At 39.0% G+C, this 14112-nt stretch overlaps 1 protein-coding gene across 1 annotated transcript in view; it reads left to right on the top strand.

Annotated features, from left to right (window-relative positions):
• Window positions 1–14112, top strand: part of FBN2 (fibrillin 2) — a 123633-nt gene that overhangs the window by 44377 nt on the left and 65144 nt on the right. The window contains exons 13-18 of the mRNA XM_071455103.1: window positions 69–194; window positions 818–940; window positions 1963–2085; window positions 7488–7640; window positions 8402–8455; window positions 12020–12145. Coding sequence (XP_071311204.1) covers window positions 69–194; window positions 818–940; window positions 1963–2085; window positions 7488–7640; window positions 8402–8455; window positions 12020–12145 — 705 coding nt within the window. The remainder of the gene's footprint in view (window positions 1–68; window positions 195–817; window positions 941–1962; window positions 2086–7487; window positions 7641–8401; window positions 8456–12019; window positions 12146–14112) is intronic.

Below are 14112 nucleotides of genomic sequence, written 5' to 3'. Positions count from 1 at the left end.
TTAACTGTAGTTCTCTGTTTGTGCAGGGTTTTGTTTGTTTGGCTTGGTTTGTTTTTTCTTCCCCTTAGATATCGATGAGTGTGTTCAGAATGGCGTTCTTTGTAAAAATGGGAGGTGTGTGAACACTGAGGGAAGCTTCCAGTGCATTTGCAACGCTGGGTTTGAACTGACTGCAAACGGAAGGAACTGTGTGGGTAAGGGCCCTTCTGAAGAATGGGGCAGGCATTAGCTTGGTGGTTCTAGAAATTGTGCTTCATACTACAGGTGAGGATCACTGAAGGTTACTTTTTTGAAATACCGTGAACGTAGAGGCCTTTAATTCAAATAGTTAGTATACAGAACCATATGATCTCAAAGAAAATTTGAGGTGATTTTTGTTTTTGAATCTGCACCTCTACTCAAGAGTCCTAATAATAATGTTTTTCCATAAAGCTTCACAGCAAATGATCCATAAATCAGCGTTGCTGAAGAAAATACCTGTTTTAAAATTTGGCTGCACAGCGTGAAGAAAAAAACTTGCTAGATAAACAACAAGCTTAATTCTCTCAGGCGATGGAAGCTTTTTATGCTCTCATGTATGAAAGAAAGACACACCCTGTCCTTTCATATGCAGCCTGCTGAAATATGCAAAGCAACAGATCACCACATGAAAAATTGCTGCTTTTTCTGTGGAGTAAAAACTCTTTATCAGAGTTATGATCAGAAATTGATCCTCAAGGGAAGAAATATGCCACATCAGTCCTGACTGATCATTTTCACTGTGTTGTCCTCTGGAGGGTGAGAAACTAAAAGCAATTTTCTTCGCAATGTTTTGTAGACCATGATGAGTGTGCCACCACAAACATGTGCTTGAATGGGATGTGCATAAATGAGGATGGGAGTTTTAAATGCATCTGTAAACCAGGATTTGTCCTGGCTCCAGATGGACGTTACTGTACTGGTATGTGAAATCTGGGGGGATGTTGATGGAAGATGGCTTTCACTGTCTGCTCATCCCTGCAAGAATGGCAGTCTGCTAACATGGATTGATTCAAAGCCATATAACACCTTGCTACTCACTAAAGTAGATTTCTTTAGCTGCCTGGAAACAGATCCTTAATTTACTGAAAGAAGTACTTAATAGTGTTAGGAAAGCCATAATGATCAACAAATTAGCTTCTGAAAAGTCTTGGAGCATTGTAAATGCATCAAAATATTCAGGCCCTTTGTGAAATGGTAAAGTGAGCAGCAGTATGGTAAATTTAAGGTGTTAGAGAGATTCTACATTGATGAGCCCCACCCACACGCACATACTTTCCACATCATTTTTCTAATAATTCAGAGTGCTTAGCACTTGAGTCATTTTACGGGTCACACAGCATTGTAAACTTCTTAAAGTGCAAGCACTAAAAACTTCTATTAAACATTTTAAGAATACAGTCTGATTTAGCTTCAGTTTCAGCAAACTAATTGAAAATACTTGTTGCTGCCCACAGAGGTATGTTTGGACTTAAGCCACTTCTAGCAAATAATCTAAATTGTTAGTCTTCTGATTTGAATTTTAACCATTTCTACTAGTTGTGCTTTTCTTAATAACATGCAGTTGTGCTTAGAAATTGATGACCACTTAAAAGTTCTTTGAAATTAAAATTAACCATCATAAGGATATTTTATGTCTAGTGCTCTTTAGCCATACTTTAAAGAAAAATTGAAATACGAGCTGGACAAAGGGGAAGATTTGTCATTGATTTTGCTTAATGTGGAATATGAAGTACTTCTAATCCTGAAGTTCTTCTGCATGTTTTGGGGATGTTTTGTTTGTGCAGCTGGAATTTTGATTATTCCAAGATTAAATTTTTATTAGAAATAAAACAAAGATATTGTTATCTGTTATCATAAAGTAATTTGATAATGTTCTGAAACTATTACCTGTAACCTTGCTTAAAAACAGATTGATTGCTGAAGTGTCTTGCCTCCTCTTAGATATTGATGAATGCCAGACATCAGGAATTTGCATGAATGGCCATTGTATAAATACTGAAGGCTCATTTCGGTGTGATTGTCCTCCTGGCTTGGTTGTTGGAGTTGATGGTCGTGTGTGTGTAGGTAAGTCAGATTTATTCTTTTCTCTTCATTGAAAAACAAGTGGAATTATCAGGTTAATTAATTATCGAATGCATCAAATTATTTCCTTCTAAATAATGTTGATATCAAACCACAAACAAGATGCAACCCCATAATCCTATTGTTAAAAGACAAGAAATTAATTTTCTCTCTCCAATGAGGCAGTACCTCTTGTTTACCTGTTACTCATATAAAAGTAAGCTTAAAGTGCCTGCTCTGCCTGGCATCTTCTTTTGGTTTTGAGACATACCCTTTCTAGTCTGATGAAAAGTAGTATTTTGCCATGTAATCAGCCTCTTATCCTCTCAATTGGTACTGGTTGGAATTTAAGAGATTCTTCACTAAGCTCTGCTAGGAGCTCTAGCATATCTTCAGGGAGCTCGTGGGACAAAAAGTGGATAATTTTCAAGCTGATGAATTAAAAAAGTGTAGAGGGCAAGAAGTATTCAATTCCTTGTTCTCTGCTGATTGCTGATGGGGAGGGAGGAGAGGAATAAATATTTGACAGGGATTTCTGAGAGTTATGACACTGTGTGTACTTTGCGAAGTTCCTTAATTTAATCCACAGTCTTTTCCCTCAGAAAAGACAATTTTATATCCCTGAAATTTCTCCTTCCCCAGCTCCTGCATATGTCTGTCATCAGGCATGTTAGTGAACAGAGACTCTACAAGAATCATATTTATTAATTGGTAATTAACAATTAATGGCTGTTGTTGCTGATGGACTCATGGATGTTGCATCTGCCTTTGTCTTATCAGCATTTTTCCAGATAAAGGAAAAACAGCATCACAATGCTTTGGAGGTTCTCACGCCAAAGAGATGGGCCATACTAAATCCTCACGTTGCTGTTACCAGCTCATTTCAAATAACATTTCAGATGGTGCTAAAGTTCAAAAGTCTTCAAAACAAAATCTAGGACAAGTGTTTCTACCAAGTGCCAGCACAATCTAGCCCCTTATGTTACCACTTCAGCTTTAAAAATGCATGATAAAAACTGAGGCTGTCTTAAAAACATAGGCTCAAAAAAAGCTAAAACACATTCTCAGTCTCTCAGTTGGAGCACAGATTTTGTTGTTTTAAGTAAATTAAATGTTCTAGTAGGCAAAACTGTACTGAAGATTGAACCAACAAAAGCAAGTTGTGTTCCCTCCTGTGTGGTAGCCGAGTTGTTTTCTTCTGGTTTATTAAAAGTTTGGAGAAAAGCATTGAGAAGTAAAACAATGAGAAGAGGCCTGGTGTACTGTTTTAAATATTGGAATTTCACTGCTCAGTGGCACACCAACAAAACCAGATTTGAGTACAGGCTGTTCAGTACCTTTTTTGTGTTCCAAGTTGGCCTCATCCTTACGCCTGTCAGTGATACAGCTGCAAAGAATCAATACAGTACTCAGTTTTCTGTGCTTTCATTTACCTAATGTGTTGCCACAGTACTAGCAGCAGAAGGCTTGACAGGTTGGCCATCATCTGTGAACACCATTTATTTAGAAGTTACGTGTTGCACAGCTTTAAGGCTTACCATAAATGATTACATTTTCAACAGGAAGCTCCCTTCATAGGACAAAAAATCTTAAAGCAGAATAATGATCTAGTTGGAAAATTCATTAAAAAAAAAGATGATGTAATTATTCCAGCCATAAAGTAGCATAGCAAATTTCAAATACTGCATAACAAAATATCCTCACACATGACTTGAGAGCAGAATTTCCAAGCCAGTCCACTGTTCAGAATTGTGTATGTGTGTTTATATGTAATCCACATGCTGTGTTAACTACAGGAATTCTGTGTCTGGCTATTCAATTCCATATATTGCATGACCTAAATAGTACTTTTCAGACATTCTGGCTGCTAGATGATCACTGGTAGTTTGAAAATTAATAACTTAAATTGGACGTCTTGTAAGAGCATTCCCACAAGTCTGCTTGGTAACCAGCAAGGAATATAAAATCTGAGAGCCCACAGTCTGGCTGCCCCCTCTTTCTCTGAGCCCTGTTTTACTTCTGAATAATGACCTTGATCCTGGTGGGAGTACACATAGAGAGGAAATGCTGGTATTATATACTTGTACTTAGTATTTATAAGTATGGCTGAGTCAATCACAAAATGTTATACAGCTTGAAAAAGGTACAGCAAAGGGGAGCAAATGCTTGGAAAAGGAGCAGTTACAGAGTCGTGGAACAGCTAGATAAATACCTGGAGCCAAACTTCCAATATTTGAATATTTGCAGGCTTTTTAGGTTTGGCTGTACTTCCAGCTGCAGCTCCATGCTTGGACACCTCAGCTGGCTCTGTGTGTGAGCATGTATCACCTCAGAACTTGTGCTGAGCTGTGGCTCCAGCTTCACACAGTATTGCTTGTTCTCTGCTGAGACACTTCTAATTACCTCTGCCCAGAGCCAGAGCCATCCAGGACAGACTAAATAAACTTTATTTTACCCTGGTAATTTTGTAGAGCCAAATGGATAAGTGTTTGTCATAAGCCTGATTTGACCTTCTAAGGCTCCTGGATGGGTGCAATGACTTTCCCTGAGTGTGGGTCAGACACTTTTCCACCTGATATTGACCAGAAATGTGGTGATGATCATTTTTGTGGTATTGAAGTGCTACACTGCCAAATTTAAGAGTGTAGAAGTGCCATGCCTTGGGACAGAGTGGAGAGTCCCATAAAGGGGTACATGGGTACAGCAGCAGCAATGCTCCTCTCTGATCCAGGGCAAAAAATAAATTCTTGGTGCTCTGGAATGAGTAGCCAAAGGCTGATCAAACTAAACATGGGGAGCAGCACAGGTTCATCAGTAAATGCAGACTCAGAACTGTTGTGGAATAGAGAACCTGAGCTTTGTGAGGTGCCTGCAGCAATTGAATCATCCACAAAGAGCCCGTCCTTCTCATTCTTGCTCGTAGCACAGCCCAAGGGGGACATTCTCCCTGTCACACAGCTGCTGTGGGAGAGTCAGCTTGGTTCTTCATCCTTCACAGGCTACACAATCACTGACTGTGTAGATCAGACTGTTTTCCTGTCACTGGGCATGAGATTGTCCCCAGGTTCTCCATGTCACTTCTCTAAAAGCACTGATGTGCACTGAGAGCACTTGCTCTCTTGTGCGGAGCAGTTGCTCCGTACATCTGTAGCTTCCTTCAGCTACTTCCCACACTCCCACATCTTTGAAGACTTTCCTCCAGAGTATTTTTTTCACACTCTCCCAGTATTCTGTCCCTCTGCAGTCTCCCTTGGTCCCTTCTGTCCCTCTGCAGTCTCCGTTTCCTTCCCTTGACTTGCTTCTCCATTTCCTCACAGACATATAACTAGGGAGAAACCTCCCCTTCTGTGATAGGGCAGTGATTGATTATTGCCCCCTTTGTTCATGGCAGAACTTGTCAGGGTAGCAACTGGACTTGTCTGAGATGGAGGGAAAGGATGTGATGCCTCTAATTATTTTGCAAAGTAAGTGAACAGAGATTTCTTGTGCAAAAGTGCTCGGCTATTTTCAAGCATCATAATCTTTTCCTGATGTCAAGTGCAAGCGAATTGTACTGGCTTCACCTAGATTCTTGGCAAAGAAAAAAACCTCTAAAATCTAGGACATATGTAGCTGTGCTCCAGAACTATCTGTTCCATGGGACAGCAAAGGCAAGAGAAAACATTTATGTGCAGGCAGTACTGTTACACAGGAGCCAGCTTACAACACTCAAAGGGCCGACAGAGCACATAAGGAATTGCCAGTTCTTATTTGGATTGGCCCTGGATATTCAACATTCACTGTAAAGCTTCTCATGCAACTTTCCTTTGTTGTTTTGGGGTCATACTTCAAGCAAGGAGCTGTCTGGATTCCCTCAAACTCGTTTCAGTTTCTGAGTCCACTCAGGCTCGTGTCCAGGCCACAGTGCATGGTGGTTTAACTGGGGGACTGTCAAGGAGCATAAATTAAAGCTGTGTTCTGTTCTAGTCCATAAATGTACCTGAAACAAAGAGCATTTCTGCAGCTCCTGTAGAATTTTAGGGGTCAAAAGTAAAGGCTGTTTATCTGCATCCTGCAGTTCTCAGCTACACATTTTTAGAAGGACTGTCCAATCTCATGCTTGTTCAGAGATCTCTAATACTATCCTGTAAGCAAACATGGGGAAAAGCATTGAAGCTTAAAGAAAAACCAGAAAAATACAACAAAACCCCAAACAAATGTATAAAAAGCAGTCTCAGAGACATTCTCATAGTTCTTGGATAAGTATGGGAGATTAATATTCCTGTAAAGGTAAGTATTGAGGTATGTCTTGTAAGACATTTCTTGCATCTTACTGGTCAAGGCTGTCAAATTGATTTATGTGATTAAATCACCTGTAAGATTGGCAGTGTGTACATGGTGAGTTTTACACATGTGTGGTTGGCCTGTGTAATTTCTCTGCTGTCTAATTTTTGGCCTGGTTTTTGGGGTTGAAGAACCTTTCAGGTGTTCTGTGTTTTGTTTGTGTGACAAGTGGTGGTTCATCCAGCCCACCATTTCCAGGCCTCTCCCCAAGGATGGCAGTTTAACTTCCAGAGTGTGTTTTTAATCACAAATCCCCCGAAGTTTCTTATAGTCTGGACAGTATCACTGCTTCCCTCACTGCCTAGCTGTGTGTAAAATTTGCTAGATTGCTTTTCCCAGCTGGATTTTGGGGCCTCTCTGGTTGTGCTAAACCAGCACTGGTGCCTGTTTATGTATAAACCTATTAAGATGGTCATGTCACGTAAATGCTGGTCTGAACAATCTGCTGAAATTGCACTTCTGTTCATGATTTTGTAAATACAGCTGGAGACCATGCTCCTCCTTCCAGTAGCTGGTACAATATTCCATATTATAATATAATATATATCCCAATATATATATTTATATTATTTTGGGATATTATGGGTAATGTGGGATATTATATTGGGATATATATATATATATATAATATCCCGTATTACCAGCCCTGTCCTGCTGGTGGGTTATCCTACCTGAGGACCCATTGTGGAAGTCAGAGATGCCTGTGGTACTTCCCAAAGGGAAGAATCAGCCACCACATGCTGATCCAGGCTGTTCTGTGTTTCTTACTGGCATATTTGTTGATGGATTTACAGAGCTGCTTTGGGGTGTGGGTCGCCTTTGCTGGCTCCTTTGGAATGCCTTTGAATTTAGTCACAATATCCTGGTTTAGGTGGTTTGAAAGTGCTTTGGGGAAAGCTCCAGGAGGCAACCACGCTGAGAATTGGCCTTGGTCTCATCAAGATTATTAAGGCAGTGCAGATGTAGCCAGTGTGACCTTTTTGTTAACCAAAAATAAGAGGCTTTAGCTTTTGGGATAGTATGCATACATTTAATTTTCAGCCTAAGGAAATAATTACGTCTTCCTCTGTGCTTTTCTTTAGATACTCACATGCGTAGCACATGCTATGGGGGCATCAGGAAAGGGCTGTGTGTCCGTCCCTTCCCTGGTGCTGTGACAAAGTCTGAATGCTGCTGTGCCAACCCTGACTATGGCTTTGGGGAGCCGTGCCATCCCTGCCCTGCTAAAAACTCTGGTAAAATTTTCTTGTTTCTTCAAGGGGTACAGTGAACATACAGACTTTAAACAAAAATCTTGTTGAAATCATATTGTTGATTTATTTCATGGCCTAAAGAAAAGGGAACAGGGTGAATTTGGGTTCCTGAATTAAGTGTTTGCTATAAGTATTAATTCTTGCAAGAGAATAAGCAGAATTCTCCAATGAATCTGTAAAATTCCTGCTCCAGTCAATCCAGCTTAAAAGAGCAGCCCATATTATTTCTAGAAATATGTATTTCATTTTATAAGAATCAATTCTTTAAGTAAACCTGGGAATTGATTAAAAAAAATATTAAAAAAAAAAAATCTCCTGACTACAGAGCTGAGGTGATGCATCTTGGACAGAATTTCCATTTAGTACATTTAGTATTAATAGTATAGCAGAAAACTATTTAGAAAAAAAAAACAAGTAAAAGTGACAGTGTGATTAAAAGCAGTAACTTGAGAGGACAGTCATGTCAAGACTGTAAAGAAATCACCTGAGTTTTTAACTCTGGTCATCTAAGTCTGGTTTTGTATATATATATGAAAGTTCAGGATGGAGTGCTACCTTACATAGATTTAACTAAATTATCTATAAATGGTTATTTCATGTGAACATTGGCATTTTGTGAGTTACATTGTGGAAAAATTACTTGGGGAAAAAAAAAATTATGTGGGTTTATTTTAGAATGAAAGAAGGTGAAATACTGGAAATAACATTTTCTTTTCCCCAACATCTCCACCTCAACTGAGCAGCTGAGTTCCATGGCCTGTGTAGCAGTGGAATAGGCATTACTGTTGATGGAAGAGGTATGTTGCATATTTTCTCTAATATATATGATTGTCCTGGTTTAGGGCAAATTTTGGGAGGAAATTTCTGAAGTGGTTTTTTTCTAGAAGGCAAATTTAAGCGGCCCCTCCCCCAAGAAGTTCAGGAGGTAAATTTCTTTCAAGAAAAGTGGATGAAATTGTTTATTTAACAACATTTTGTTGAAAACATTGAAATGCTGTTACATTGAAATTTTAACAGCTGATTAACAATTTAACAATTGTCAGCATCATAAAGTCACCCCAGGACAATGATTCAAAGTTTTTTAAAAAAACCCTCAGAACTGGTTTTTTTTTTTTTTGATAACATACTACAGTGGAGTTTTAACTTCAAGATTAATATGTTAATTTTAGTATTTTAATTCTCAGACTACAATATTTGAATGTTGTCTAGAGGAAAGGGTGGAATTAACTCTCTAGAACAGTGGATTTTGCCTGACCCTCTCAATAAAAATAAGTAATCTGTTTCAGAGTTCTGACCTATGATTTTGTTTTCAGACTAGATATTTTTTCAGATTAGGCATAAAACAGTTCTCTCTCATTTGCCAGGAGTCACTTGCATTTGCAGTTGATTTTCAGTCAGCTGGGATAGTAATAGAGCAGTTTTTCACTCCAGATCCAATGTTCGCTCATGGATTGTTTCCATGGACAGACTGTATCTCTGTAGAGTTAAAAACTGGAAGGGAGTTTAACTGAAAAAACCATATCCTTATGAAAAAAAAGTCCTGAAAGTGACCACTTGCATTTAGTATTGGGAACTGTAAAGCTCCACATCCTTTTCCTAGTGCCACAGAGACAGGGATTTTAAAAAACAATGGCTGAGCCAGGTCTGAAGTAGGGGCAAAGCACGCTGCAGCTGCCAGATAAGTAAAATGGGTTGAAGAAGGAATAGGAGGATACAGGAACATAAAATTTATTGCTAGGTATTTGTCTGATGTGTTAATAATTATCCTTGTCAGCATTAAAGCTCCTGTTCTATGCAGCAGAAACAGAATAAGAGCTTCCATCATTACATTTAGCAATAGCCTAAATAACTTTTAAAAATAGGACTTAAATAAAATAAATTCTGGTTTTGTTCAGTACTTGTAAGTATCTGTGTATTTTTTTCTTCATTGTTTAACATGCTGTAAACTTGTATGAATGATGTGAAATTCATGGAATTTATGAATTCTCTCAGTTTGCTTTCCAGTGAATTATATAGGGTCCAGTGAAGAATCTCTAAATCTCAGAGAAATAATGTCAGTATTCAGTAATACTTACAACAAGCAGCCTCCTACCATAAGAATTTGCATGCAGCCTGGTGGAGTGGTTCATGTGTCCTTTTGGACACATGGAAAATGCAGTTTCTCACTAAAACATTGAAACAACTGTGCTGTCCACCAAGTGCATGACAAAGATCATTCATGTCTCAACTGAAGTCCTCTTTTGTTCAGGTTTCTAGAGCAAACACAGGGTTCTCTGTGCCTCTTGTACAGCAGCATTGCAGCCAATTTTCATGCTTCTGCTCCTGTCACTCCTTGTGTGGCTTGTCCCCAAGATCCAGACGTGTTTAGTGAGCTACAGAATACACTTTGCTCTAAAGAAAATACAAATCTGAAGTGGCGCGCCAAATCGTATTTTCTTACAAAGTTTTTCAGGCATCCCATAGCATTGAGTTTTATCCAGGGGTAGCATGGTTTTTTTCCAAATGCATATGTGATTAAATGTATTAAATCAGTATCTAAACTGCACTGTGATTAAATAGGAAATGTTCTTTGCAAAAAGCTGAGCTCTACAAATATAAAACAAGCCTTTCATGAAGTCACAGCTAGGCCAGCACCCTTTCTTTCCAGGGTTTGGGAAAGGAACTATTTAAAGTAATGGGCTTACCATATGAGAAGAAGGAAAATATTGAAAAACCCTCTTTTCCTCGGAGGCAAGAAGCATTAAAATTAGTCTGTTCCTCTTCTTACAGTTCATATGAATATTTTGGAGTTTTCCAACTACAGCAGAAACTTTATATAGAACTGTAAATTCAGGGTATATAACTCATCCATCATCCTGTCCTGTCTGTCTGAGAAAAAATTTAAATTTCCAGCAAGTACTTACAGGACTGAATATGCTGTAGTTTTGACCTCTGTTTTACTTATGTATTAGGAAAATTTATGTGTCAACTAGTAATTTATAACTTCTTACCTAGATCCTTAAACTACAGGCACTGGGTCCACAGGCTGGGTATTTTGCATCAAGCTTTTTGTTAACAACAGGTAATTCCCTGTCAGTTTAGGTTGGAAAGGATATCTGGAGATGATCCAACCTAACCTTCTGCTCAGAGCAAGGGTATTTTCAAAGTTAAACCATTTCTCAAAGCCTTGCCTGGGGGAATTTGGAAAATCTCCAAGGACAGAGTTCCTATAGCCTCTTTGGGCAGCTTCCTCCACTGCTCAGCCACACTCATGGTGAAGAATTGTTTTCCTGGTGTTTAATTTAAATTTCCACCGTTGTATCTTGCAAGTGTTGTCTCTTGCCATGTCGTTGTGCACCTCAAAGAGGTGCCTCCATCTTGTTTGTAATCATCTGTTAAAATCAGGGTAGTGCTGTTAGGGGTCCTTCTGATATTCCCTCTTTTCAGCTGAACAAATCCAGCCCCTTCAGCCTCTTCTTGCACCTCAGGCACTGATTCTGCTGAGGGAATTTAGCCACACTGACATGAGCTGTGTGTAGTTCAGGAGATACTTGGAGCCCTCTGAGGGGAAAATTTCTTAATCCAGGTGATAGTTTAAACAGAGCTGAGGCATTACTGGACCTATTGATTACCAGCACAGATGAACTAATTAGTGATGAACCAATGAACTAATTAGTGATGTCCATACTGATGGCAGCCTGGACTGCATTGGTCATGCCCTGTTGGAACTCCTGCTGAATTGAGGGGTGTGGGCCAGATGGAGAGTAAAGAAAGCACCCTGAATTTCATGAGCATGAACTTGCAGTTGCTTAAGGCATCAGTGAATGGGATTCCCTTGGAAACTGCCCTCAGGAGGAGGAGCAGAACAGAGCTTTGAGGATGTTTTCCTGAGATCACAAGAGCTCTCTGTTCACATGTGTAAGAAGTCAGGCAAGGAGGGGAAAGAGCAGCATGGCTGAGTAAGGATCAAGCTGAAGTGTGAGAAGGAAATGCAGTGTCAGTGGAGCCAGGGAAGAATGCTGTGAGGATCAGAGGAAAGCTGCCCAGATGTGTAGGCATGGGATTGGGAAAGCTAGGGCACTCTGGGGCTGAGTTGAGCAAGGAGTGCCAGGGGTATGACAGGCTTCTACAAGTGCATAGGAGGCTTGAGGAGTGGGCCCATGTGAAGTGGCCCAAAACTGGACGCAGTATTCCAGGTTTGTCCCTCTAGTGTCAAATAAAGGAGAAAAATCACCTCTTTCAGCCTTTGGGCTGCATCTGTGCCTTGGCTCTGACTGAGGGCCCCAGCATGCAGTGAGTCAGGTGTTGCCCACACCTCTCACAGGAGCAGGTTTGTCACACCTGGCAGTGCCTGACTGTCTTCTGTTGCTGTGCTGATGCAGATATTAACGAGTGTGCTTTGGATCCTGATATTTGCTCCAATGGGATTTGTGAAAACCTGCGTGGCAGCTATCGCTGTAACTGCAACAGTGGCTACCAGCCTGATCCTGCTGGAACCAATTGTGTGGGTAAGTTCTGGTTGTTTTTTTGGTTTTTTTTTTTTTTTTTTTTTATTGTGGATGAATTATTTATCATTGTGTTGATGCTGGTTTGACCTGACAGGATTTAGGTCGCAAGACATCTGCTTCTTCAAGCTGCAATCAAAATGCAAAAAAATTTGGAATGACGCTTTTCTCAATCTCTGCATAATTGTTACTCTTACTGTACATTTTGCATACTGTACATTTTTGTATACTGTATATTTTATTGTGTTGCTGTTTGGGTTGTGTAAGCAGGAGGTAACATTGCAGGTTTCACTCTCCATCTAATTAATTTTATTATTCATGAAATCCAGTGGGTTTTTGTTTTCTTTTGGGAATTCTTACATCCAGAAAAAGTGTGTCACACCACAAGTGCATTGTAGAATCATGTTGCTTATAGCCTTGTAATTTTAAGTAGAAAGGCAAAGTTTGTTTAAATTTAAAGCTAAAAGAAATCTCTCAGGAACCATTAGGATGTCCAAAGTATTGTCCTTAAATACTGTGTTTATTTTGGTAAATTATTGCTCTCTGCACTTAAATATTTACTGACCTGTCCACTGGCAAAACTCCACCAGTTTTGCTGGGGAAAACCTGGTCTATAGCTGCAGTACAGTTTTCATATCAAACATTCCTACCTGGTGATGCAAAGGAAGCACAAAGTAAAGAAAGTGTCTTCTTTCATCTGCTTGAATAAAGGAACTTTACCTCTAGCTACTTCCTAAAGCCCTAAATATGACCTTCTGGAAGGAAAAGCACTGCTGCAGAAAAGTATTGGTGTTTTTCTTTTTAAAATGCTTCATGTATTTTAAAATGCTTCATTCTCCAAGTGGATTTTATTGGAAGGGGTTTTATTTAGCTAGTTACTCTTGGGATTGGGTAAGTGCTAGTATAATCTATGTATTTACTTAAATAAAGATAAAGCTGACTGAATCTGAGGATGTGTTTATTCCTGGATAGAATTTTTCCATAAAAGAATTTAAGTGTGAACACTCAGATAAAAGGTTGAAAGATTATAATTAATGGCACAGTTTATGAGATGCCAGGAAATAGAAATGGTCATCAGTCAGAATGCAGACAGAATTTTTGTCAGGTCTGAGTGGGTTTAAAGCATAAACTGCATTGTTCAGTATTTTACAGAGCTTATCCCAACAGATTACAGTCCAAATCTGAAGTTATTCTGTGAGATTCTAATGAAATAATGCATTCATCACACTACATAGCTGGGGCCAAAGGATTTTATGACAACAGGCTCAGAATTGCTCTTGAAAATGTCAGTTTGCAAATTTATCCTCCTTTCCTTGGTTGAAATCAGATGAAGTTAGATTAGGGACAGGTTAGGAAAGAAGAGCTTTTTTTTAAATTTATGGCTGCCAGACATAAATCTTGGATTCATCACCTGGGGAAATTTAGGCTTTGTTGTCTGAATCCTACGGGAATAAGCACAGCTTGGAAAATCTGAAGAAGTTGGGGTAACCAGAATTCACCAGATTGTAGTTATATTGCATTCTCACTTTTTTTCTATATTTTTAAACTTAAAAACTCTCTAAAAATCTGTTTGACTTAAGATTTCAGTTGCAATATTAGGTTTGGGAAATCAAGCAGTCAATAAAGAGGAGACAACCTGAAACAGGATGAAATGTCATGTTTATCCTGGCTTATTTTATCAATATTCTTTTATACACATAGGTTATTTTAACATGTGGTGAGGGTTAAAGGAAAGGGCTTAAAATTATAATTTTCATCTTTCATAGAATAAATAGTAGGGCAATGAGGAAGACATGTTATTTTTAATTAGAATTACTTTCACTTAGTTTAAAGGGAGTTCAAGGAATTATGTTACTGTACCTAGTCAATATGCTTGATATCCTGGTCTCAATCATGTTTTTTTTTTAAATTCAGTGTTCCTCTGGAAGGGAGGTGTATGTGTGCTCTGGAGATGGCTGCCATGCATCAAC

Source organism: Agelaius tricolor, unplaced genomic scaffold (genome assembly GCF_023055355.1).
Source record: "Agelaius tricolor isolate 1412-34295 unplaced genomic scaffold, bAgeTri1.0.p SCAF_44, whole genome shotgun sequence".
In the NCBI taxonomy this organism is placed as follows: Eukaryota; Metazoa; Chordata; class Aves; order Passeriformes; family Icteridae; genus Agelaius; species Agelaius tricolor.
Note: the sequence above shows the minus strand (reverse complement) of the source record. Positions and strands in the feature narration are given on the sequence as shown.